The sequence below is a fragment of the Rutilus rutilus genome (assembly GCF_951802725.1).
Source record: "Rutilus rutilus genome assembly, chromosome: 15".
Lineage (NCBI taxonomy): Eukaryota > Metazoa > Chordata > Actinopteri > Cypriniformes > Leuciscidae > Rutilus > Rutilus rutilus.
In genome coordinates, this window is record NC_140220.1 from 2,744,928 (window position 1) to 2,772,704 (window position 27,777).

At 39.3% G+C, this 27,777-nt stretch overlaps 1 protein-coding gene across 2 annotated transcripts in view; it reads left to right on the plus strand.

The window, feature by feature from the left end:
* Nucleotides 1-19,014, plus strand: part of rhpn1 (rhophilin, Rho GTPase binding protein 1) — a 22,222-nt gene extending 3,208 nt beyond the window's left edge. The window contains exons 3-16 of one of the 2 annotated variants that reach the window (XM_084431763.1): nucleotides 171-299; nucleotides 2,948-3,023; nucleotides 3,106-3,183; nucleotides 3,976-4,100; nucleotides 5,696-5,862; nucleotides 6,593-6,690; nucleotides 6,916-7,002; nucleotides 8,769-8,925; nucleotides 11,814-11,927; nucleotides 12,006-12,200; nucleotides 14,790-14,866; nucleotides 14,953-15,096; nucleotides 16,319-16,465; nucleotides 17,614-19,014. In XM_084431763.1, coding sequence (XP_084287889.1) covers nucleotides 171-299; nucleotides 2,948-3,023; nucleotides 3,106-3,183; nucleotides 3,976-4,100; nucleotides 5,696-5,862; nucleotides 6,593-6,690; nucleotides 6,916-7,002; nucleotides 8,769-8,925; nucleotides 11,814-11,927; nucleotides 12,006-12,200; nucleotides 14,790-14,866; nucleotides 14,953-15,096; nucleotides 16,319-16,465; nucleotides 17,614-17,829 — 1,810 coding nt within the window. In that variant the 3' untranslated portion in view covers nucleotides 17,830-19,014. Of the gene's footprint in view, nucleotides 1-170; nucleotides 300-2,947; nucleotides 3,024-3,105; nucleotides 3,184-3,975; nucleotides 4,101-5,695; nucleotides 5,863-6,592; nucleotides 6,691-6,915; nucleotides 7,003-8,768; nucleotides 8,938-11,813; nucleotides 11,928-12,005; nucleotides 12,201-14,789; nucleotides 14,867-14,952; nucleotides 15,097-16,318; nucleotides 16,466-17,613 lie in introns of both variants that reach the window. The other variant, XM_084431762.1, reaches the window with a different exon arrangement.
* Nucleotides 19,015-27,777: the final 8,763 nt, after the last annotated feature.

A 27,777-nucleotide genomic window follows, 5' to 3' on the forward strand; every position in this document is an offset into this window, starting at 1 on the left:
CATCTGAGGATTTTTTCCAGACAAAAAATACATAAATCTCTCGTCTCAGGGGGATATGAGGGAGGGAAGCACGGTAATTCGAAAATACTACAGGTTTTCTACTGATACAAAGCTTAATGCTAAATCCTGAAGTATCCCTTTAATGTGATGTGCAAATGATGTTTTCCCAGGGCCAGCAGTAATCAGAAGGTGAAGGAGACTGTAGCGTTAGAGCTGAGTTTTGTGAACTCGAACCTTCAGCTTCTCAAAGAAGAGCTAGAGGAACTGAACAGCAGTATGAACATCTACCAGACCGAGAGGTTGGTCACGCATCATGCAAACTTCCACCGTCTTTGTGAATCCGCACCCGACTCGGTTTCTTTCCACGTGGTTTACCTGATAAGTTGCAGGATAACTTGGCATTGATACCCGGTGAAATATAGTTTGAGAATATCTCTGATGTCTTGCTCTGATAACTCAGTAAACTTGATTGAAGGACAGAAAACCACAGGCTTAAGGCCCTTTCACACCGGATGCGTAACGAAAATGCGAAACGAAGAAGCGAATAGTTCGCGTGTGAATAGTTCACGTCAAAACCATTCACATCAGCCGCGACGCGAATTTGCGACGTCTGTGACGTTCAGAGCTTCAACATTCCAAAACTTTCACGCCGACAGCTGAGAAAACATGGACACTTCATCATCATCATCATCATCCAGTGAAGACGAGCTTTTCATTTTCTTTAAAAGACAGAAAAGAAGGTTTTGGGTGCACCCGATCTGACAGAACAGAGAGTCTGAAGGGGAGTATGCTAATGTCCACTCTTAGTTTCCTTTTCCTCTCTCCTTTTCCTCACACAGGTGTCCCTGAGGTTTTCCACTGTTTTTTTGCATCTTCAACTAAACACAATGGCCCTCATTTCTCAAAAGTGCGTACACCAAATTTCCAGCGTACACCTGGCGTACACCCAAAACCACGGTGACTTTGACATTTATCAATATGGACGTTGGCGTACGGCACGCTCAAATCCCACGCCAGCTCAGGAGGTGGTGTACGCACGTTTTGAGTTAGTGCGGAAATGCGCAGAAAAACAATTCCTAACACCACAAAACGCACTGACAAACTAAAAGATATGATATATTATGACCCACTGTAAAAAAACAACATAGTAATTATAAACTTCAGTGTTTATTTTTGTGCAACATGGACTTCAGTGATTAATTTGTGTGACTTTACCAAAGCATTTGATTTGTAGGCATATGTTGGCTATTCCTTCAGTTGCGAGCCTGTGCGCTTTACCTGACGTTTCAAGCCTTGTTAAATACTTTCGCCTGGCTCCGCAGCGCGAGTCTCCGCAGACTGCGCTCGCACCTCCCCAAACGGACGAGGCGTTTATACTCGACGCGCTCGCCGTTGTACTATTCTTTGAAACGATGGTTAGGCCAGGGTTAGGCCCGGCAGGTGTGCACGGACTGGGTTTAGTAATGAAAGGCTTTCAATGACCAAAAAATAATTCAGACTGACAAAATAATAAAAATGACATTCTTCTTCTTTTAAATAATAATAGGCCTAATAAAAATACAAATAATAATAATAACGACATTCTTTTTCTAAATAACAATAAGCGTCATTAGAAGAAGAATATTACAAATTGTCATGCAATTATTAATGTGAATGAATGGTACTCCACATCACATCATCATCACTATTGTACAGCCCAATACATGTGACGTGATATGAAATTAAATGCTAATTGTTTCAAAACACGTGCTGTAAAATAATGCATTGTGATAGGTCATTTACTCATCCAAGTTTCTCTTCTTTGCCGTCTTCCGTGTGTCCATGGCGTAAAATGAGGGCGTGGGGGAAGCGGAGACTTGAATATATAGGGGCGTGTTATTCTAATGACGATCGTTTTCAGCCGCGGCATTTATCAAGCGCAGGTATTGCGTACACCTGGATTTCAAAGGTACGCACAGCTTCATAAATCAGGCGGTGAGAGGAGTGTAAGCATAATCTTACGCCAACATATACGCCCGTTTCTACGCAAGAATGATAAATGAGGGCCAGTGTGTTTTATAATGTCAATACATGTAACACACGAAGTAACAAGTTAAAATCATTCGACTAGAAACTGTAGATATCACACAAAGAATGTATAGTACACTAAAAGCAGCCCTAAATGGTCTCGCTACATTTTGTTACATGTTCAAAGTAAACACGGTCTCTGTCTCTATCTTTGACGATAATAGTGTTAGCTTTCTGTCCCCTGTAGTTTAGCCTGCTAGCCTACACAGCACAGGACTATACAACGACTAAAACTATCACACAACACACTCACAGTCGTGATAACCGAGTTGGTTGGCAATGCTACGCCACACATTGTCTTTCAAATCGTTGTCCTTGTAGTATGCAGTTGTTTTTCCGCCGCAGCACATTCGTGTTCGGTGTGGAAGCGCTCATTACACAAACAGCTGATCAAAAAATAAAACCATTGCGCGAATTATTCGTGCGTCAAAATCGCGTCCAGTGTGAAAGGACCTTTATCCTGAAAAAAACAACTATGAAATCATGTTAGATTAATGAAACTCTTTTTTAGATCAATAATTTTGAAGTATGCAAAACAAACTTGTAGTTTTATGTAAGCAGGGCTCCAAAAAAATAAGCATTTGCATAAACTGTGTGATTTGGGTGTTTTTTATTATAAATGTATGCCTATGTTTCTTGCAGCTTTATTTATCATGTGAACTTCCACCTACATCAAGTGATTTGCCAACTAAAAAGTCATTTGATTTCATTTATGTTGCTTAGTCATCATTTATGCATTTCTAAAATGATCAACAGTCGTCAGGTTATAAGTGTGCAGGACATTTGTCATTTACTACATGACAAATGTCGTAGTAACAGACTATTTGTTATTAAAATACATGCATTGAACATTTAAAAATGAATTCTCCTTCTGTTGTAGTGAGACAGTCAATGTTCCCATGATTCCACTGGGGTTGAAAGAGACTAAAGAGATTGACATGACTGTCCCTCTTCAGGTGAGGTCATCACTCCTGTGGTAGCTTACACGCATCACTGAATTTATTCAGTGTTTAAACTCTTTCTCTTCTGTTTCATCAGGATTTCATCAGTGAACATTACAGTGAGGACGCGTCTCTGTACCTGAACGAGATCCGGGTTTTCATGGAACTTAGACAGGTCAGTTAAAGTCAACGTGAAACGCTAGGGCTGTCATGATTCCTCGAAGTAAATTCGAGTACTGTCGAGTAACCAGCAAAATACCGGAAGCGACTCATTCCACAGAGGAGAATCCATGATCCGCATTATTAGGCCGTTTTCTAAGGCTGCATGATGTATTAAAACCATTTAAAGCGTAACTCGCGCCAAAATGCATCTACCCGAGGCAAACTTTCGTTTAAAAGCATAATTAAAATGGAAACGCCACTTTTAAGATTGACCGTATTTTCGTTTTCGGTCAAATTGCCTTGTGAATGGGAGTGAATGGGGCACGACTATGATAGCATCAAAAATAGCTATTTTTAAAACACTAAGAAGACTCGACACAACATGAAACTTTGCTCTCAGTATCACCAGGGGCTCTACACATGAACTCCAGCATTGAGAACATTGTTTGTGTTCACAGAGTTTACTAAAAAGAAAGATTTTGAACAACTCACTGTCTCTGTGTCCGCCGCCATTTTGACAGTCAAAAATAGTCGATCTCCGAATGCGAATGAACTGACTGTGAATTTTAGTATTGCTTCTTATATGAGGATCCTTTTACAAATACAAGGTCAATATTGATTTTCACTAACCACAAAACAACAAATTATCTGTGAATTTATATGGAACTAAGCTTTAGGAGCTTTCCATCTTTACTCTCCTCCCTGTTACGTTGCATTCTTCAAAACAAAAGAAGTGGTTATCACTGAAAGTGCATGTGCAAACACGAGTCGAATCATTATTGTAAAAGCTCACCTCTCTTCGTAGGCCATGCGCACTCCCAGCAGGAATGAAGCGGGACAGGAGCTGCTGATGGAATATTACAATCAGCTGTATTTCCTGGATCAGCGCTTCTTCTCTCCGCACAGGAGTCTGGGGATTCACTTTCACTGGTGAGACTCACTGTGGCACACACACATATGAATGAGCAGTGGTTAGAGTAGCGTTGTCAAAAGTACCAAGTCAATACTGAAATTTTAAACATGTGACGTTTGAGCGCTGTTGAGCGGAATCATAAACACCTCTGATTGGCCGTTGTGTTCACGAGCTCATCAAATATGTCTGTGATTGGCTACAATGATCAGCGCTTCAAAAACATATTGTAAATATTAGGGATGGGCATTTTTCAAAAATATTGCATTCGAATATTCGGGCTCATAAAATTAGAATATTCGAATAGTCGTTTATTTAAATGACGTTTAACGAAAAATACGTTTTTTTGTTTTGTTTTGTTTTTTTACCATTTCTGAAGAAGCTTACAATTAGGCAATATACACAACAAGCTTACAACATGTTAAAGTTTTCTTTTAGTTGAAAACATTAAACAGTAGGCTAGGCCTATGTGTAAAAAAAAAATATAAAAACAAAAGGATATAAGCTCAAGCAGCGCGAACGGAAAAAAACGCCTAATAAAGCAGAGTAGCAGATTGCGCCAGTTATCGTACAGAACGTACACATACACTCGAGTCAGCATATGATTATCGTGTTTATATTATTTCACGTTTATGTTGAGAAAAACAATAATATCCACATGGAGGGACGCCGCGAGCAATTTATGCTCGAGTGAGAAAACGCGCTGCGCTGACAGACGTTTCAGAGAAACAAAGATAACGGTGTTCTAGTTCTAAGTTTCTAACAGCACCTTTTCTGTTCTTAAACCTCTCTCTCAAAGAAAACTTAAAGGAAGAATATACCTCAAAATCATTTTACTATTAGATAAGTTATCATCTCGGATCACTCGCACTACAGCTGCGCTTACCTGCAGTCGTGATGCAGTGATAGACAGCTGTCTTTCCTCAGTCGACTGCTGCTGTTTGGATTTCATGTGATTTCTCATTGTGGTGATGATATTATAACTCCAGATTAATTAATTAATTTGATCAAAAGTAATTCCATTTTGTAAAATCATTTAGTAACCTCATTTTCGACTAGTAATTCCAAACTTCGCGAGGCAGGCGACGACATTATGATAAAATACAAACAACTTGTTAAACATGCGCCACAGTGCCACCCAGTGCATTTAATTATAACTGCGAGTTAGTGCTTGGGATTTATCAGGGATTCACTGCATTTACGACCCGCAAAGTATTTACGGCTTCATAAATTCGATAAAATTCGAATAGTATTTTATTTTTCGAATAATAATTACAGATCGAATATTCGAAAATTCGTGCACATCCCTAGTAAATATACATATGACGCTCTTACACCGATACACACACACACAAGGCGTCTATCAGCGGATCGGTCCGGCTTGTGCGTTCAAACACTTCTGTGTGCTCTCGAACGCTCGCGTGCTCTAATCATTGTAGCCAATCACATTATCCGATGAGCTCGTGAACACAACGGCCAATCAGAGGTGTTAATGATTCCGCTCAACTGCGCTCAAAGCGGCACATTTTTTTTATTTCAGTACCAACTTGGTACCGAAGTTGGTCCTTTTGACACCTCTAGGTTAGAGATGGTCTGATCATGTGTCTCGTTGCAGGTATGACTCGCTGACCGGTGTGCCTTCCGTTCAGAGAGCGCTCGCGTTCGAGAAAGGGAGTGTTTTGTTCAACATCGGAGCACTTTATACTCAAATCGGAGCCAGACAAGATCGTTCCACACTGACGGGCGTTCAGAACGCCATCGACGCTTTCCAGAGGGCGGCCGGTACTGAATCATCCGTTGATTTTCTGTCTGTGGGTCATTCACAGGAAACGTGTCACAGTATGACTGGATTCATATACTGGTCATTTAAATAGATGTCTGTAAATTCAGAGATCCACTGGTTGACGATCACACGTTGATCTGATTGGGTACAAGGTAGTTTGTGACGTCAGAAACACCAGCGATTTCAAAGCGTGTTTTTGAGACTGTCTTTGGTTCACTGCAGTTTTAAGGAGGAAATACTCAGCAATGGTGTCGACTTATGAATTTACACATGGTTTGTCTTAAAGCATATTAAAAACACCACATAGACACAAACAACATTAAAAGCTGGATTTACACCACAAGGGGACTTCAACAAAAATATATGTATTTTAAAAATATTAATAGCACAACATTTTACACTGACAAACATGCAAAAAATGTCCATGAACTAGCAAATATCATCACACCTTCACCTAACAGTTGAATCTATCAAATTAATGTGAGTTGCTGTCAGTGAATGATATCAGTAGTTGGACAAAAGCACACAAATGACAGCGTTCCCTGAGAATGACCCCTGTACTCACTCTATATAAGTGTGTGTCTGTGTTAAACTCTGTGTTCAATTTAAAAAAACACTCATAATCTAAACTCAAAATCCCCATGTGCATTGCACCACTTATTGCTGAACTGAAGATCTGAAGCTCTTTGCTGATATAAATGAGCGTGTAAACGTGATGTGTGTGTGTAGGTGCGTTTCTCTACCTGCAGGAGAACTTCTCTCATGCGCCCAGTCTGGATATGAGCGGCCCTGCTTTGAGCATGCTGGTCCGCCTCATGGTAGCTCAGGTAATGAACTGTCGAGAGGTTTATAGAAATAAATGTAGAATTTCTTCTTTTTTATTTTCATCTCTAGGTTTAGTCTTGCATGACAGTGTGAACGCTGATCAAACCAGGACTAAATGTATCATTTTCTACAAGTGTGAACGCAGCCTAAATGATCTCAGATTGTGTCTTTTATGATCAGATGTGTTTGAGGTGTTCATGTAGTATTTCTGGGTTTATTAATTGCAGGTTCAGGAGTGTGTGTGTGAAAAGGTCATTCTCATGCAGGACATCAACCTGAATGTGCTTCTGCAAGCCGCCCAGGAGGCAGCAAGGGTAAATGAACACACACACACACACACACACAGAGACTCTCTCTCTCACACACACACTCACACTCACTCACTCACTCGTCTCATATACACACACACTCTCTCTCTCTCTCACTCACATAAACACATGTTGTGTTTTCATGTTTTATCAGGACTTTCCATAGACGCAATGGTTTTTATACTGTACAAACTGTATATTCTCTTCTCTTACACTAACCCGACCCCTAAACCTACCCATCACACGCACACTAACCCGACCCCTAAACCTACCCATCACACACACACTAACCAGACCCCTAAACCTACCCATCACACACTCACTAACCCGACCCCTAAACCTACCCATCACACACACACACACACACACACTAACCCGACCCCTAAACCTACCCATCACACACACACACTAACCCGACCCCTAAACCTACCCATCACACACTCACTAACCCGACCCCTAAACCTACCCATCACACACACACTAACCAGACCCCTAACCCTACCCATCACACACACACTAACCCGACCCCTAAACCTACCCATCACACACACACTAACCAGACCCCTAAACCTACCCATCACACACACACACACACACACACACACACACACACACACACACACTAACCCGACCCCTAAACCTACCCATCACACACACACACACAAACACTAACCCGACCCCTAAACCTACCCATCACACACACACACACACACACACACACACACACCAACCCGACCCCTAAACCTTCCCATCACACACACACACACTAACCCGACCCCTAAAACTTCCCATCACACACACACACACATACACCAACACTAAACCCGACCCCTAAACCTTCCCATCACACACACACACACACACAAACCCAACCCCTAAACCTACCCATCACACACACACTAACCCGACCCCTAAACCTTCCCATCACACTCACACACACACACACACACACACACACACGACCCCTAAACCTTCCCATCACACACACACACACACACCAACCCGACCCCTAAACCTTCCCATCACACACACTAACCCGACCCCTAAACCTACCCATCACACACACACACACTAACCCGACCCCTAAATCTTCCCATCACACACACACACACACACTAACCCGACCCCTAAACCTTCCCATCACACACACTAACCCGACCCCTAAACCTACCCATCACACACACACACACACTAACCCGACCCCTAAATCTTCCCATCACACACTAACCCGACCCCTAAATCTTCCCATCACACACTAACCTGACCCCTAAATCTTCCCCTCACACAAACACACTAACCCGACCCCTAAACCTACCCATCACACACACTAACCCGACCCCTAAATCTTCCCATCACACACACACACTAACCCAACCCCTAAATCTTCCCATCACACACACACACACTAACCCAACCCCTAAACCTACCCATCACACACACACACTAACCCGACCCCTAAATCTTCCCATCACACACACATACTAACCCAACCCCTAAATCTTCCCATCACACACACACACACACTAACCCAACCCCTAAATCTTCCCATCACACACACACACTAACCCGACCCCTAAATCTTCCCATCACACAAAAAATTCTGCATTTTTACATTTAAAAAAAAAACATAATTTAGTATGATTTGTAAGCTGTTTTCCTCTTGGGGACCAAAAAATGTCCCCACAAGGTCAAAAATTACTCATATTACTATCTTTGTAATAACGTAGGGTTTATGCATGTTCTGGGGTTTTCATGTCTGTGTGTGTTTGCAGGTCTCAGACGTGTATTCCCTGGTTCTTCAGGCGATGTCAGTGCCGTTACTGAAGGACTATGTGCCCTTCTCCTGGATCTCCATGGTTCAGGTCAAAACGCATCACTTCAGAGCGCTGGCCCATTACTACACCGCTGTGGCGCTGTGCGACTGCTCAGGTGCTTCTCAAGGTCTTGACCATGTAATACTTACTGATGACATCATGCATACATTACAGATCAGAAGTTTGGAGCAATTTAGATTTTTTTTAATGTTTTTGAAAGAAGTCTCTTCTGCATATAATGTCATTTAAACAGCTATACTACTACTACTACATTTTACAATATATTCAAATAGAAAATATTTTAAATTCTAATAATATTTCAAAATATTCCTTTTTTTTTAAATAAAATTGTTTTTGTTTTGATATCGTTTTAACATACAGAATGATGAAGACAAACAATCAGATATTACAACAGTAAGTAAAAATCTAAATAACAGTTAAAAAAAACATTTATGTATATAAAAATTATAATAAAATAAATTAAATATTCCTTTATTTTATGTATGTTTAAGGCGAGACACGGCAGGCAAAAACATCGTTTTTTTTTTACTGGTCAATTTTTAGATTTTTGGATATTTGTGTCTTCTTTCAGACTTGTGGTGGAAAAAAGTCCTAAATACACATTTAGGTCTTTATTTTATTACACTTTGTCTGTTTGCATCTGTAGATTTCTCATAAATTCAACAAAAGCTGGCGTTCTTAATCAACACGCTGCTCCGCGATCGCGGCCGGCACCCTTTCATCATATGCACCGTTAGGAAGCTCTCTCTCTCCTGTACAATCCATAGACTGTAAAAAAATATGGACGTAGTGTCCGTGACGTCACCCGTAGGTTTCTGAAGAGCATTTTTTAAGCCTAAAGTGGGCGGAGCCGGCCGTCACCATCTTGGCCTTGCGTCACTCCCAGATAACAGAAAATGGGCAGAGGCGGGGCGTGAGTGGAGCTGAGGAGCCTGGCTATCTGAAATCACCTAGCTCGACGTGATTGAATTTTTAGTTCAGGCTGGGCATAGATATATGTTTATATCTATGCAGGCTGGGGAGGTTATTCTATAATGTTATATGCAACTGACAGTAGCAAGTCTGCGACTGCACAGGGCCTCGCGCTAAAGTGACAGTTGATGATGTAAAGCCAATTAAAAGTTCCTATTTTTGCCCTTCGAAATATTATAATAGTTTAAAGACATGGCTACAAGTGAGACTGTGTATCGTGATTCTGTACTATTCTGCTGGTTGAAAATGTATAATGCAGGAACTCTTAATATTACTCTGAGAGTGTGTGTGACAGTGATTTATGTGCATAACGTTACATGTCAGTCACTCTTTTTTTTATAGTCTATGGTCCGGCAGCGCGGCAGCGCTCGTCAAGTTCGTAGAGAGCTTATTTTAAATTCTGATTTTGGCCGCCTCTCAAATGGGTTAAACCATAGATATATTGCCTATGAAGTTCAAGTAAATGCGCTAGAAAATCCGCGCTCATTCAAGGATGTGCATTTATTACATGGACGGAGAAAGCGCAGACGCCTGATTTCATCTGACGGTACATAAGCATATTATAATCTATCTGTTCCGTGAGAGCAGAACGAACGAGCCTTTACTGACGTTTTTAAATCTGAAAACTCCAAAAAGCAACGAAATTGTCAGACATCCATTAGTGCATGTTCACAGAGGAAAACAACTGAAATACAGCGCTGGTTGTTCTCTCGAACGATAGACTACTCGACGACAACGACGGAATCCTAAGCCGTGGCCGCAGTAATGGGTGTATTAAATTGTATGAAATAATCCCGAAAAAAAGCACAAAACACGGCAGAGATGGCAAGTTCAACAGCTAACACTTGCTGAGGTGAAGTGACGGCTAGTAACAGCAGACAAACGGCTAGCATTGACATCAGCGACAACCCACCTGTCACTCAAGTGGCCACACCCTTAATTATGCAGAACTTTAAATATTAATCAACTAAACGGATGAGTTATAAAAAAATTCACCCCCCTCACAGTTGTTATGAAGGGCAAAATTAGCTGTATAGACCAAAGCCACATACAGACACCAGGCTGTAAACATGTTTTTTTCTGCTGTAAAGTTGGTAATTTTAACATGGGGGAGATACAGATTTGACTCACTTTTGACATCAGCCTCAAGCGGCCAGTCAATGAATTGCAGTTTAACTCACTTCCGTGTTGGTTTCAAGAGAGAGACGGGGAGGTTGCCGCTTGGTACAATCCTGTTGGATCCAATTATGGTCATTTCCTTTTTATCAGCAACCAATCGTGAAAGTAAAAGGGCTGAATGCGCAATCTCATTGGCTGATGATAAATCTTTAAAGCCCGTTTTCTCAAAATGACTTTTCTCTCCGAAATCTCCACTTCAGTAGCACCTCTATACACCAAACTTTCCAGTCTTGTACCTAGTTATATTACGAAGACATTTACAGAGGGATTTGTAAATAGATTATTCCTAGCCTGATTTATATAACATTTTAATCCCAAAAACATGGCGAAAATTTTTTTAAGGCTGTTGACAGTATATTCTGATTTACAGGATAACAAAAGTAGATATCCTCTGTAATTTTTTTCCCATCTAATATGTGAACACAATGAAATTTTTTTTAACCTGGGTTTATCCAATACTTAGATTTATGCAAATTAGCGCATATTTAATTAGATATTGCCTAATTTGCATATTTAAACATTAAATTACAGAAAACTTGTAATACATTTGTTTCTCATCTTAATGTAGGTAATCAACTGGGAAAGTTTCATGGTGAGATCTGCTAGTTAAAAATGTTACCCTATTCACCTGTAGTGTCTCGCCTTAATCAAATGAATGCAGTCTTGGTGAGCAGAAGTAACTTCTTTCAAAAACATTAAAAAATAAATTATTGACCGGTAGTGAGTTTATTTTGTTGTTTTACCAACAAATGTTGTTTCTGTTCATATTGTGCTCGTTATTGTAAAGAAACAAGATTGTGTTTTATAACAATCATTTTTATACCAATGCAGGCATGCCTGATGAAGACGATGATGAAGGTGGAGAAATTAAAGCTCTCATTCAGATTCACACCAGACGACCAGACAAACTGAACCTTCAGGATACGGAGGACAAGCGGAGACTTGGTTTGTGTAGTGGGATGTGTTTTCTGAACGCAGAATTACAGTTAACACATACTAATATATGAATATGTCATATTGAAGGTAAAGCTCATCTGCGCAAAGCCATCATACGTCACGAGGAAGCCCTGCGTCTTCACGGCGTGTGTAAAATGCTTCGGAAGATGGACATCCTACAGGAGGTTCTGTCACACGCTCACACGCGCTCGCTGGAGAAGTACTCAGATATTGATCAAGAAGATGATTTCTGTGAAGTCGCAGAGGCTCCGGAGATCCAGTGTGAGTGTTTAATATGTTCATGCTGTTAAATCTGCTTAGACTAGTCTTAGAAGTTTGTCATCTAAATTTTTTAATCACCTAACTATTTAAAGGGTTAGTTCACCTAAAAAATGAAAGTTCTGTCAGTAATCACTCGTCCTCATGTTGTTCAACCCCGTAAGACTTTCGTTCATCTTCAGAACACAAATTAAGATATTTCTGATGAGATCTGAGAGCTGTCTCACTCCTCCATAGACTTCTCTGTTATTGAAACTTGCCGGAACAGAAAGTTAGTAAAGACAATGTTTAAAGGGATAGTTCACTTTGAAATTAATTTTTGATATGTTTTAGCTTACCTCAAGGGCATCCAAGATGTAGGTGTCTTTGTTTCCGCAGTAGTTTCAATTTTGATATTTTTAGGTCAAACCGTTCTTGTCTGTCAGTCATATAATGCAGGTCGATGGTCATTGTCTCAAAACACAAGCACAGAGTCCAAATGAAACAATTCCCCATCATAAGTGCACATTGATGGCCTAAGACACGAAACGAGCGGTTTGTGTGAGAAAACGAACAGTATTTATATCGTTGTTATCTCTTGAACACAGCACACGTCCAAATGATCTGACGGCGCGGGCGGGTATAGATATATACATAGATGTCGCCTTGGCTACGGTTTCGTTCCAATGAACTGCAGTAGCGAAGGCGACATCTAGTGTATACATCTATACCCGCCCGCGCCGTCAGATCATTTGGACGTGTGCTGTGTTCAAGAGATAACAACGATATAAATACTGTTCGTTTTCTCACACAAACCACTCGTTTCGTGTCTTAGGCCATCAATGTGCACTTATGATGGGGAATTGTTTCATTTGGACGATGGGGAATTGTTTTAATTTGGACTCTGTGCTTGTGTTTTGAGACAATGACCATCGACCTGCATTATATGACTGACAGACAAGAACGGTTTGACCTAAAAATATCAAAATTGAAACTACTGCGGAAACAAAGACACCTACATCTTGGATGCCCTTGAGGTAAGCTAAAACATATCAAAAATTAATTTCAAAGTGAACTATCCCTTTAAAATAGTCCAGTGACTACAGCGGCTCAACCTTAAGATTATCAAGTGACGAGAATACTTTTTGTGTGCAAAAAACAACGACTTTATTCAACTCTTCATGTTCTTCTGTGTTTCTCTAAGTTCACGTAGTGTAACAGCGCAGCGCTTCTGGGTTGTACGTCAGAACGAAGACTCACTGTTTTGTGTTTTCTAGTGGCACATACGGTATTTTATTTCTGTCACACTCTGCAAAATCAACAAACACAACAAGAAATTTGTTTTCGTTTCACAGTGTGTTGAAATGATTGGTGGAAGTGTGACTTCATATCAAAGTGAAACTCTCTTGTTCAATAAACTCACAATCCCCTGATATACAGTATGTCAGAGAAAATGAGAACAATGTATTCCACCTGATAAAAACTACTAATAAAAACACACAAATACAGTAATCAGATAATAATTCGCAATGAACATACGCAAACCCTATACAAGCACTTTAAGTGGCTATTTAACGCTGTATGTCACCAAACAATAACAATGTTTTAGGACAAAAATGCCTTAAGCAAATGTTACTCAACTCTTGTTACAAACAACATAGAGCGCATTGTAATTACAATCTCTGACGATATCAAGCATTCTGTCACGTCGCAATCCTCTGCACAGAATCCGCTAGCGCGAACGAATTGGCCTCGTGCGCGTGCGCCGATGCTGTTATTTGTATCGATTTTTAATGATTTTTATCATCAAGATGTAAGTATATCACGCATCGTATTCACTTGTCTTTTGACATTGAAGGATTTGCATATGCCAAGTACTTTACTACAGAGCAAACAGGCACAGCCAATCAGAACAGCGTGTGGGCGGAGTCTCGCGGCACCAGAGAGTAATCTCGACGGCACTCGCATGAAAATGGATAAGTCGCTACATAATCAAATTCACAAATATGACACCATGTAAACATTATTAGAAAACACATAGGCTACTGAGTTACTAAAACACTCTCTGTCAAAGAATACACTTGTTTGTTCACAGTTTGAACGTTCTTGTTTCCATTTGTTTAATTTCAAGACCTGAGGTGAATTATCCATCGTTGCTTTTACAGCCACAAAGCTGGAGCACTAAATGATATTCAAAGTCACATTACACGCTTTTAACATTAAATAAAGCACATAAACAGTACCTGAGATCATCATCGCCACACTTGTGTTTGTTGTTCCAGCGCGACGTCGCAGAAAAATAGAAACCGTTTCTAAAACAGGATCGTCACGTGTCGCCGTCGCGGCCGGTTAGGACAAACACTCTGATCAACATGGAAAATAACCTTTTATCGCGCGTCGCGTGTAGTTAGCACACGGTGTAATGCTACGACTCTTCTTGTTTGCATGTGTTCCTTCATTGGTATGTTCCTCATTTCGTTGAGAACCACTGATATGTTCCATGCATACAGACAGTTTGTGTAATATGCACAGTTTACAGAAGTAGTAGAGGAAGTACGCCACTGCAAACATAGCTGGAGATTCTTAACATGACCTTTGACCTGTCGCCTACAGCTCACACACAGCAGAAGCCTGATATTAAAACTCCTGATTTCAGTGCCGTCAGAGTGACTGATATTTTCCATCGACTGGTAATACTCACACACACACACACACTAATGCTGTAACATGCTGTAAATGTTAAAGAAGTGTTTAATGTTCACCTCTGTATGTGAAGGGACCACTTTCACTTTTCTCCGCTCGAAATCGCTGGGTGAGGCGTCACGCGTGTCTGGTTCGAGGAGAGGCGGGGCTTGGGCTCACGCTTCGAGGTGATTCGCCGGTTCTGGTTGCTGGGGTTTTGCCAGGTGGATGTGCTGCGGTAAGAGACGTCAGTAGAGCCAGTAACATTTAAAGGGGTCATCGCATGCCCATTTCCCACAAGTTGGTCTAATTCTTTAGGGTCTTCATGTAAAGTTTGTAACATACTTTGGTTAAGGGGAGACACCCCAGGTGAATAGGGGGGAAAAAATTAACTAATAGATATCAGCATGAAACTTCCCCAGTTGATTACTGACATTAAGACAAATATCTTTTGTATTACAAGTTTTTAGAATATTTATGTTTAAATATGCAAATTAGGTATTATCTCATTAAAAATGAGCTAATTTACATATATTTCCAGAAGAGAAATCTGACCATTGGATAAAGCCAGATTCAAAATTCTTGTTTCATTTTGTTGACATATTAGAGTCAAAGGTTTTTACAGAGGGGATGTTGGATATCTGTTTTTATCACTCCATTAATCAGAAAAAACTGTCAACAGCCATAAAAAAAAAATCTATTTTCGTCCCATGTTTAGGTATAACATGTTGTATAAATCAGAATCTGAATGATATATGAACAAGCCCCTCTGTAAAAACCTTAAGAATATAGATAGGAATACAACTGGAAAGTTTGGTGAAGATTTGTATTGTAAAAGTAGTGAAAACAACTATTTACAGACACAGTATCTTATCAAATCATTAGCAACAACAATACAAACCAAACCACCTAAAACACATCATAACTTATAACACAGCATTTATGGCCTTCAACTGAACAGAACCTGTCAAAAACACACACAAACGATCCCATGTAATTGGAAATTGACATCAGCCAATGAGATTTCGCTTTTAGAGTTAAATGCCCCATTGTACTTTCACGATTGGTTGTTAAAAAAGGAAATGACCATATTTGGATCCGACAACATTGTACAGGAGAGAGAGAGCTTTCCAACGGTGTGTGTGATGAAGGTGCAGGCAGCGATCGCGGAGCAGTGTGTTGATTTACAACACCAACTTTTGTTGAATTTAGGAGAAATCTACAGACGCAAATAGAAGTGTAGTAAAATAAAGATGTGTATTTTGGGGGTACTTTTTGAGGATAATAAAAAAAGAGGAGTGAATGGATTTTTCTCATGGTATGGTGGTTGTGTCCACACACTGCAAAGACACATTAATATGCAAACACCATATAAAAGTGAATTTTGCATCCGATGACCCCTTTACAGTGCTTTTTTGTACTGCGCACAGCATGCCTCACGTTATGAGTGTGTGTTTCAGGAGGCGGGGCTTCGTGAGGGGGATTATATCGTGGCTGTGAATGGTGCAGACTGCAGGTGGGCGGAGCACGCCGAGGTCGTTCACGCACTGAAGAGCTGCACGGAAAGAGGACTCGAGCTCGACGTCATCACTCTACAGTCACACGAGGTAGAAAACAATACAGTTATACAAGTTTTGGAACAGTTATACATTTTCTCCCAACTGGATATGATTATAAAAGGGTAAGATCCAATGTTTTATTAGGCTATTATTATCTTACATTTAAACACCTACGTGTATGGCACATGGAAGGCCTTGGGACTGAGAAAAGGATGGACCATTTTTTTATTTAGCTTAAAGTAATATAAACTACTAAAAACAAACAACATACATAATCTAATAATCAAAACTCTTATCATGAGCAGCACAAAACAAAGTTAACTAGTCATCTGCAGTTCTTTACGTCTTTAGCGAGAGAAGCAACGAGTACGGAGCAGAAAGGGCTTGAATGAGGTGGGTTTAGCTCTAGATACAGATATGAGAGGATGTAGCGCTGGAAGATCATTACCGTAAACGACCCTGAGCGCTTGTGGCGTGCTTTCTTTAAATGCTTATAGAGTTCTCAACGGGTCGGGTCGGCCCGACAAACCCGACGGGACCCGCGGGTTCGGGTCGAAAATATAATCAAATGACTCGGGTTGGGTCGGACCTCGGGCTTAATCTTTTCCGCTCAAAAAATAAATAAAACATTTATTAATCATCGCTGCTGTTCACCGCAAAGAAAGTCTGGCTGCTGCGTGTAACATGCATCATGGAGAGGGGCGGGGGCAGACCTGACGCCGCTGCGTGCACGCCTTTAGCCTGGAGAAGAAGATGGAGTTGGTGAGAAGTAAACTTGCCGCAGGTGAATTCACCGTCGCTACTACAGCCTATTTATATATTTAAAGTTTATTGTTTCAGTTGTATTGTTAAAAGGTGTGAACATTAAAGGTTGATTTGAATTCCCATCTGCTGGTCATGATAATACGTTTATGAGTGACTGTGTGTGTCTGTGTGTATCTGTCTGTGTGTGTGTGTGTGTGTGTGTGTGTGTGTGTGTGTGTGGGTGTGTGTGTGTGTGTGTGTGTGTGAGTGTGTGTATCTGTCTGTGTGTGTGTGTGTGTGTGTGTGTGTGTGTGTGTGTGTGTGTGTGTGTGTGTGTGAGTGAGAGAGAGAGAGAGAGAGAGAGAGAGAGTCTGTGTGAGTGTGTGTGTGTGAATAGCTTTGAAGCTAGATTAAATGTCCACGAAGCAGTAAAGCAGTGCATGTCTTCACAGGTGGAGAAGAGGACGAGTCTCTTGCCCACCAGTGATCGAGAGAGTCAGTCGGGCAGTGAGAGGAAAGCGGGTCGGGAATACGAGCGCGGATCCTCGTCCATCTGGAACTGGAGCTGGAGGAGCGGCGGGAGCGGCGGGAGCAGCGGGAGCAAGAGACTCGGAAACACCTTCAGTCTTTCCTTCGGGAACCTCAGAGAGGGTGAACCCATGTACTGAACACACACCAGGACAAGAAAGGAAAAAGATCACGAGCACTATTTACTCAATCAATACAGCACAATTATCAGACATGATAGCTAGGGTTGGGGATCGTTCGGATTTTACCGATTCCGATTCTTATCGATTCCTAATTTCGATTCCAATAAGGTAAACAAAAAAGATATCATTCACATTCAGTCTTATTGCTAAACATTTAACTTTAGCTGAATATCATGAACAAAGACCAACAGGCTTAAGAAACTTTTCCCTGTGGTTTAAAACCCCCATAGAAAAACAACTAGCCTAACTAATATACATTTCAAGCATTATTAAAGACAAGTAAACACTCAGTGATTAAAACAGAACAAATAAAAAATTAGCAATCGCAACAAATAGATACAACTGAACAAAGACACGATTGATATAAACAGTGTTTTAAGATTTTCAGGTATTCGGGTAATCAAATGTAAAATAACACTGCACTTTATAAACGAGTATACATTACAAATATAGTTACAAAAGTTATTCAGTCAAGAACGAGTACATTTTCTCTTCGTCGTTTGTCGTTTGATTAGTGTTATTATAGAGACGGCAGCAGGAATATTAGTGCTGTCACTTTAAGAGCTGCCCAATGGTTACACACGCTTGAAAACAGCGCTTGAATGGTTTAAAATCACATTAAAATCACTTTCTGTGCGCATGTTTTGGATGTGTGTGTGTGTGTGTGTGTGTGTGTGTGTGTGTGTGTGTGTGTGTGTGCGCAGCACAGAAAACAGAACGCGAGTCGACTTCGCGCGTGAATGGTTTAAAATCATATTGTAATGCTCACGAAGGAATCGAAATTTTAATTTTATAACAAGTATTCGATTCCTGACCTCAAGGTTTCGATTCCCAACCCTAATGATAGCTGAACGAAGTTTAGTTGGTTTAGATCATAGACTGTAAAAAAAGATGGACGACGCCCCTTCGCTCTCTTCCATTGGTGAGAAGTGAAGCCGCCAGTGTCCTGATATGGCGCTGACATCTTGGGGCTTGAGTCTGCGCAGTAGTGAGCAGTAAGTAAAGCCGCGAAATCAAGGCCCAGAACGCACTCTCCCTGCACTTTTTTTAAGTGGCCTATGTCTGCTCCGTTCTGCTCCAATTTTGATGTCTGTTGATTGCAGTACGACAAAAGGCTTGTTAAAATAAAGTAGATACAATCTCCTCAGTCCTCCGAACATCCCGAAAAAAAGTCTGTTGGTGCTTCAGTGACTACTTCACTCAGAGAACCTGTCAATCACAGCTGTCAATCATGACGTCACACCACCGTTTTTATAGCATCGCGTAACTAACTAAAAACCGACTTATTTTTGAAACAGACACTTGAACTTACACCAGCGTGATAAAAACTACAGTGAATGACAGAAACCACCTTCGGAAAAAAGATATTTGAAGTGTAATTAAATTGTTTAGTTGGTCTCACGTCCCGTTGAATAACACGGGGAGGCGGAGCTTATGACCTATACTAGGACCAGTCACCAGGGGGCGATCGAGACGCTTTGGCTTCACTTTTCACGGCACGCTTGGTTTAGATGAATTCCAGCACATTTCTACTCGCCTTTCACGTAAAGTCATTCAGAAGAGCATAAGAACTGCCACAGGATGCAGGATTTTATTAAACGTCTAGCAAAACGCTGTCACTTAGCAGTGAATGTGTATCAGTGCCGTGCTTTTAGAAATACGAGCCTCTGATTCTGTGTCTTGCAGACAGCCTCCCCGAACATCCTTCAGGCACACTGACACAGGGCTGAATCTCAAAGCAAATCTCATGCATGAAACATTTGCTTGTGCTTTTTTCTGTTGGATGAATGAATAACTGATCTAATGTAACACACTTTTTAAGTGCAACTTTTTTGGGGTCGCTGTACATATAAGATAGATCCGGCCTTGCGCAGCACAAATGCAGCTATTGTCCACTGGTTGAACGTGTTTCTGTGTGCTGTACTGTACGCTTCATCATTTCAGAAGTGTTTGTTGGATGTAATAGATCTTTGCATTAATGTCCGTCCACTTTGTCAGCGGTGCTGGTTCTGGAAGTATTTTTTCCATTCATTTCTACCATAGCGATTATAAGCCGTGAATCAAGCCGACGAGGAGAATCATAACATTACAAACTTTGATTTGAAGAAAAAAAGTATTTGAAAATCGGACAAAATCTGTGAACTTAAAGCGTAACTCTCGCCAAAATGCCATTTTTGTTAATCTACTCGAGGCAAACTTTCGTGTAAAAGCATAATTAGAATGGAAACGCCACCTTTAAGTTTGACCGTGTTTTCGTTTTCGGTTAATTGCCTTGAATGGGATGTGAATGGGAGTGAATGGGGCACAACTATGATAGCATCAAAAATCACTATTTTTAAAACACTAAGAAGACTCGACACAACATGAAACTTTGCTCTCAGTATCACCAGGGGCTCTACACATGAACTCCAGCATTGAGAACATTGTTTGTGTACACAGAGTTTACTAAAGAGAAAGATTTTGAACAACTCACTGTCTCTGTGTCCGCCGCCATTTTGACAGTCAAAAATAGTCGATCTCCGAATGCAACGTAACATGAGGAGAGTAAAGATGGAAAGCTCCTAAAGCTTAGTTCCATATAAATTCACGGATAATTTGTTGTTTTGTCGTTAGTGAAAATCAATATTGACCTTGTATTTGAAAAAGGATCCTCATATAAGAAGCAATACTAAAATTCACAGTCAGTTCATTCGCATTCGGAGATCGACTATTTTTGACTGTCAAAATGGCGGCGGACACAGAGACAGTGAGTTGTTCAAAATCTTTCTCTTTAGTAAACTCTGTGTACACAAACAATGTTCTCAATGCTGGAGTTCATGTGTAGAGCCCCTGGTGATACTGAGAGCAAAGTTTCATGTTGTGTCGAGTCTTCTTAGTGTTTTAAAAATAGTGATTTTTGATGCTATCATAGTCGTGCCCCATTCACTCCCATTCACAAGGCAATTTGACCGAAAACGAAAATACAGTCAATCTTAAAAGTGGCGTTTCCATCCTAATTATGCTTTTAAACGAAAGTTTGCCTCGAGTATATTAACAAAAAGACCCTAGTTTGCATTTTGGCGAGAGTTATGCTTTAAAGGCTTTAGTGCTAGAATGACCCATGAAGCATCACAAACAGCATAAGAGTTAAAAGCGATAGAGAAAAATACACGGTTGAATATATATGCATATTTTGCAGTATATATAAAAGCAACATTTTTAAATATTTTAGTATTTTGAGAGCAAAAGGAGACTGGCTCTGTCATTGGCAGTGCTTCATGTGAGTGGGCGGAGCTAAACAGTTTAGCTTGTTTTGACTCTGATTGGTGGAGTTTTCTCTACTGCATCATGGGAAATGTAGTTTTCCCCCACTAATTACGCTGTTAAACACGAATACTTTAAAACTAAGCTGAAATGATGTGGACTGACGGTTTCAGCAGAAGCAAACACCACTGATTATAAACTCTGGAGCTCACAGTACGTCTGTCTTTAAAGGGTTATAAGTTATCGCTCAAAGTCAGTTTCACGATGGAGAAAATGAATCGAGTTTTTACTTCGGGAACCAGACTGTTGCTCTCCACAGCTGGTGTCAACATCAGAAAAGAGGCCTTAATTATGGAAGCTTGTTTCTGCCATGGAGTAAAAAAAGATAGAAAAGGTCATTTCGACTTTTCCCCTCACAGGTGCGAGTTTATATGTCAAAATCGCAAGTTGTAAAGTTGTAGAATCCGTATAAAATTTGACTTTTCTCTGAATTTTGACCTTTTTTCCAGAATTTCTCTGAGTTTACATCTTGTAATTCTGTTTGTTTGTTTTTCATCAAAGAATACACAAATAGGAAATGATTCTCATTAATCTCATCCTCATTATTCTCAATTATTCTCATTAATCTCACAGTTCAGACTTTTTTTTTTTTTCTCTCAGAAATGCAAGTTTATATCACAATACCTGAGTTTATACCCGAGTTGCAATTAACTTTTTTTTCCCAAGATGGAAATGAGCTTCCATACTTAATAATCACATCACCAGCAATGAGAAAATGCGTTTGTATATCTTAAGAATGTAATTTTTCCACAGAAAATGATCATGGGTTTGTTTTATTACAGTGCGTCTGTTTTTCGTGTGTGGATTTGATGTTTACTAGTCGTTGTCAGAAGCGATTTGTTACCCAGCATTCCAGCTGCACTCTGCCCTGTGCAGACTTCTTTATCATCACAAATAAATCAAGATTTTCATTTAAATGCACATGTAAAAATATCATTTCATTTATCATTTATGTCCATATAGCACTGCTAGTAATAGTGACCTCCAGTGAGAAACCAGCTTCAGTCTGGATGAAATCATGCTCGTTTTGTGTAATTCTAATTATGTTGTTTAAAGAAACGTGTGTTTCGGAGTCAGTGACACTGGAGTCTTCAACCAGAAGCTCTCAAGGATGACATTTATAAGGAAGTATTCTAACAGCTGACTCTTGTCGCATTGGGGGATTGCAGGAATGAATATGCAGTAAACAATGATGAAATATGGGCTATCGCTGCCAAATGTATTTGGATTCTACACTGAGTGGCTCCCCAGACACACTTCTGCACTGGGAAATGAGACGGGTCAAATCTGGACACTTTCAAATCTATTAGAATAGACCCGGCTGATTAAAGTAACACAGCAGACAGATGATGTCTGAGAATATTCACAGAGCAAGAAGGATGAATTCGCCTTGAAACAGTGATAGGTGTGTGTAGCCATGAGGGTCTGACCACTAGAGAGCAGCATCAGGTTGAGCTCTGACATGCACACACTTCTCAGTTAATGCAAAGCTAACATTTCTCAGAATATGCATGGGTAAATTATTGCAATTCATCCGAGGATGATTAAAAAAATAAAGCAACATGCATTTTCTAAACTAGAGCAAGACTCTAGTAATACAGTTACACTATTTATTTTTTTACATTACATACTTTATTATGCCTATGAAATCATTAGGCTATAATTGTACGTTTTTTTTAAAGAAATGTTCTTTTCTATTATTCGGGAAATTTGTGACTTGACATCCATATTTATGATAATTTAGCAAATAATATAAACCAATAGGGAATAAAAATAGGGCATTAGACCTTTTTATTAATCGTTTTCTTGTATAAATAAAAATGTGTTGAATTGAATTTTATTGTATTTTTTTATTTAATTTTTTATATAGGCCTATATATTTTAGGCATTTTAGATTTTGCACACTTAGACTCGTTTGATGATTCGTATATTTCATCAGAGGAAGGATAATTGGAAATTCTCACTTCATCTTTAAGATGCAGCTAATAATACGTCGCGCGCGTTCCTTCCATTAAACGTGGCGTTATTGCAGTAATTCATCACGCCGATCATGAACGCAGGCTTATTTCCATCTGGCTTCTCTCAAGAGCGATGACTTTCAGTAAACAAGTGCACAATCGATCACTGCAGACCATTAAGGGCCCTAATCGGGCCAGCAGGAGCTCTGTGGGGTGAATCTTCTCTCCGCTGGATCTTCGACTGGACTGTAATGGTTTGTTATGACCTTTCCGCGTTTCCATTAGTCTCGCTGTTATTTAACAAGGAGCTTTTGATTTAACCCCGCGTATATTTGCCAAGAGAGGAGTAACTGGATTCCTTTACAAATAAAAGGCCAAAGACACTTCAATCTGCGCTGCTCATGTAAACTCAAGGGTTTTAAGGGGCATCTTGAGCCTATTAGCATCGACGACAATAAAAATCCACAATAAATATCATTTCTGCAGTAAATATTGTGCGTTCATATCATTCATTAAATTGTATCATAGTGGACATCCTGCTCTACTGGCATGGGTTAAAAACCATTAGGCATTTTAATAATAAAGGGGATATAGTGAGCAGATTGTAGTTATTGTGTCTCTAAAATGTCTGTTTTGTCTTCGCTTTGTGTCTAGAAAAAACATTCTCACTGAAGCAGAATGAGCATCATTTTCTGTGAGCAACCTCCTCTCTAAACGCATTTATGTTCTAAATGCAAAAATATAAAAAGAAAAAATATAACCTATGTGTGAATATTAATAGGCTATAAGATGATACTTTTTTTTTACGGCGCTCTTATTAAATATCGCTAACTCAAAGTCGCGTTTGCGTGGAAGGCCGTGTGTGGAAAAAATACTAATATATAGGCCTATATGAATAAATATGTGGAGAGAAAAAAAATGTACGGCACTTCTATTCAGAGCGGTGAATATCGCTAAACACGAACTTCGCGAAATCGCGTTTGCGTGAAACGAGGCCGTTTGAGCGCTTTCCTATATTTATAGGCCTATTTAAGAAAAGAAAAAAGTATTGGGCATTTACATGATTTTTTTTAAACATTAAGATTTTAAATATTTTTTGTTGATGTTTCGCTAACTGTGCTAGGGTCACAAAAATGATTCGCGAGACGAAATTTAAAGTCACTAAAGTAATAGTATTCGCTCGCACACTGCTCAAGTAGGCTTTAGTTCTTGGACTTGGTTAAACTATTTATAAAATCAAATACCTATTGATATGATACGCGTTTTTGTGGTGCTATAACACCTGCTAACCATCATAAAGATCAACTACGTCATTCGCGATCTTCTATGACACTCAATGAATTTCTTAATAAAGCGTTTAGTCAGGACTATATTTGCACGACCTTTCCTTTTCTGAAATGTAGGCTATATGAAAAATTATCCGGTGAACAGAAATGAGTTTTTGATAGTTGACTTCTAGCCTATATTTGTATGCGCTGCTTCACTAATATGATTAGGCTACCGAAGGATTTCCGTTCTGTCAAGGGTGCGTTTAAAAATGCAATTAATAATCCGTGACAAATGTTTCCCGAGGCTGTCAAATCCCCCAAATGAACCGCAGTGAGCTGGCTAGATCGCTATTGAACTCTCAGGACAGTGATTGCATCAACCAGGGGGAATTTGGGAAAAACAAACCAATTCCACAAGGTCCCCAAACTTTCCCAGGATCGGCATTTAACGATTATGATATTTTAATAATGTCTTAATGTTTCCGGCATGACGGGCCCTGTCACTGCTGACAGACAGATGCTCCTGATGGGGGGGTCCAGAAATAAAGTAATTCCCAAAGGACCAATATATGATGTTATCATTGCAAAGAGGAAGAAAGTTCCTAATACCAGATCAAATCATTGAAGTGATAAAGGCAAGTAGCCTATAATGTTTTATCAAACCTGAGAAATGTTACAGCAACGAGAACGGAACGAATTTTGATGTTGAATCTCTGGTTTAATTGCTACAGCAGATTGACTTTGTGCTTTCAACACGCATATATTTATCACAATACAGGCGTAGATATAGATAGGAATGCAGATATGGATATGGACAATAAAGATATCCGGAAGCTCATGGGTTGAACCTGTTTTCTTCCGTATAGACAGTTGCATTGTAGACCGAAACTTTCATCCTGGATCTCTTGACCCGAGCACGATATTATTTCATATAGGCTATATTACACTCAAATTTTTTTTTTTTTTTTTTTTTTAACAGAACTATGTTATAGTCTACCTATAAAATATAGCCACTCGTTTTTTTTTTTTATTGTTTTTTTTTTTTTTAAGAAAGCTTTAAAAACAAAATGGGAAGCAAATATGTGTTATAAATAAATAAGAATTAATATTAAAAAAAATCATACACAAACACACAAAAAAAAAAATGTAAGCCTTTTTTCAAGATTTACGCATTTCGATTAATAGTAAAATTCCATCTAATCGTATTGAGTAATCCTTACATATTATGAATGAAGAATTTTAAAGGAGTAAAAAAACTTAAACCATTTTGTATAAATCTTAATTGAAACAAGGGAATGGACCATTTTTATGTCATTCGTATTCACAAATAAAATAAACAAACCATAAAATATAGGCCTAAGTTTAAGGTTTATACAAAATGTTTTATTAAGATCTAGTTATTTTTTACACATGTAAATGTGTAATTCCTAACATGAATAATATGTAAGGATTATTCTATTCAATTTGATGGAATTTTACTATTGATTGAAATGCGTAAATCTTGAGGGAAAAAAAGCGTGTGTATGATTTTCTTTTCAGAATACAAAAACAGAAAATACTACTGCAAGTACAATAACTGCACATTATGATCTAAAAATATTAATAATCGGGAAATACATTTAGGCTACATTTAGATTCATTTTAATGTTAAGAACATTTAATGCGAAAAACAAATGCTCATCTCAGAACATGCATCTTCAACCCTTTTTAGTATTTTAAGAAAAATGCAATTTGAATTAAATTATGTATTTCAAAATACTAAATATTATTAGTCGTGGTTTAGTAATTTTCTGCTGGCTGTAGGCTCCTCTTGATTCTGTTAAACTGCATATCTACAGGCCTAAATCGTCAGTTGTTGACTGATACAGTAGGTGAGATGCCCGCTCAGGGTTTATGATCTGTTTTATGATCTCGCTCGTGACTCTCAGGGTTCAAGACGCGCCGCCGGCACCTGAAATAACGCGCGCGTTCACACGCATGCGGTGCGTCTTCCGCATCCTCTTCCCTGGATTGTTTTGACTGCTTGATCGAGAGCAAAGCGCTACATTTCATCTCTAAATTTAAACCGGAATGAGTCATTCGAAAACACCGTGATAGGAGGCATTCAGGGTCATTGACCTTTCCGGGATAATGAACAACACCAGAGGAAGAGAGATATTCGAAAATAATAGCATGGGATAAAACTCATCTGCTATCATTAATGACCATAAACATATGACATGGCAACATACCAACAATCATCTGTGATGCCTTCTAGAAATAGTTTCGCATGCATACATATTTTTATAGTTATATAAATAATATTGTTATATAGTTTTTGTTGATATATGTGTACATACACACACATACAGATATAAATAAACTTATGTTAGATGCGATTAATAGGCTATTTATAAAACAAATGTGGTAGCCTATTAATAATTATGTTTTATCTGTTTTTGTTTTCCCACTATAAACAGCATTTGAAAAGCGCTTTAATTTTGGCTCAGTAATATATGGTTGTCACGGGCTGAACTTGTACATATGTATATGAAGTATCGCCTCTGAAGTTAATTGTGTTTTCGTTTGAGCGGAGAATAGATTTCCTCTGTTTATTATAAGCATAAGGACGGATTTGCGTCACCGCGCGACTTGCGAGTTGAGATAAAGTTGCACAAATATTGAAAAAAGGAAGTGCTAACAGTCATTATAGAGTTCCACCTCTGCGAGCCGGAGGAAATAAGGGTCCTCTGCTGTATCCTAAAATACTAAAGCATCTTCTATTTTTGGCCTAAATCTAGCAGGAATATCCGCTCATTTAGCCCGAATCAGAGCTCATCAAAAACAGGATGAGTAGCGTCGAAAACTCCCAGAACAGAACACACTCACAGGCGGCAGGGTGAACGAGAACACTGTGGTTGCATATTTAAAAAAAAATAAAAAATATATGTATATATAAATAGAAAACATGGTCAGAACTGTTGCGAATGCATGCAAAACTCGATATTGATTTCAATGCATGATTTATAGCCTATAACATTATATTAGTCATCTTTTAATGCGTTTCTAAAATCATAACATAACTGTGCAACATTAAAAAACCATTTGGATCTCTCTCTCTGCATGCATATATGTAAACTAAAACTTTGCTAATATATCAAGAGCATTCGCTTATATTTAATAAGTCGTTGCATAAATCTTCACGTGCGATATCCAATTAAAAGTTGCAATTTAATTCCAATGGTTGCGTGTTTTGCGCATTAATAAATGCGTTGATTTTTAATGGAAGTGCTCTCGGTCAAACTCATATTCTGTGGGGCGTGTTGAACACTTCTGTCAACTTCCATTGGCTCAGCAAGAGCCAATCAATAACAGAAGTCCTGCTTGAGCTGCTCGGA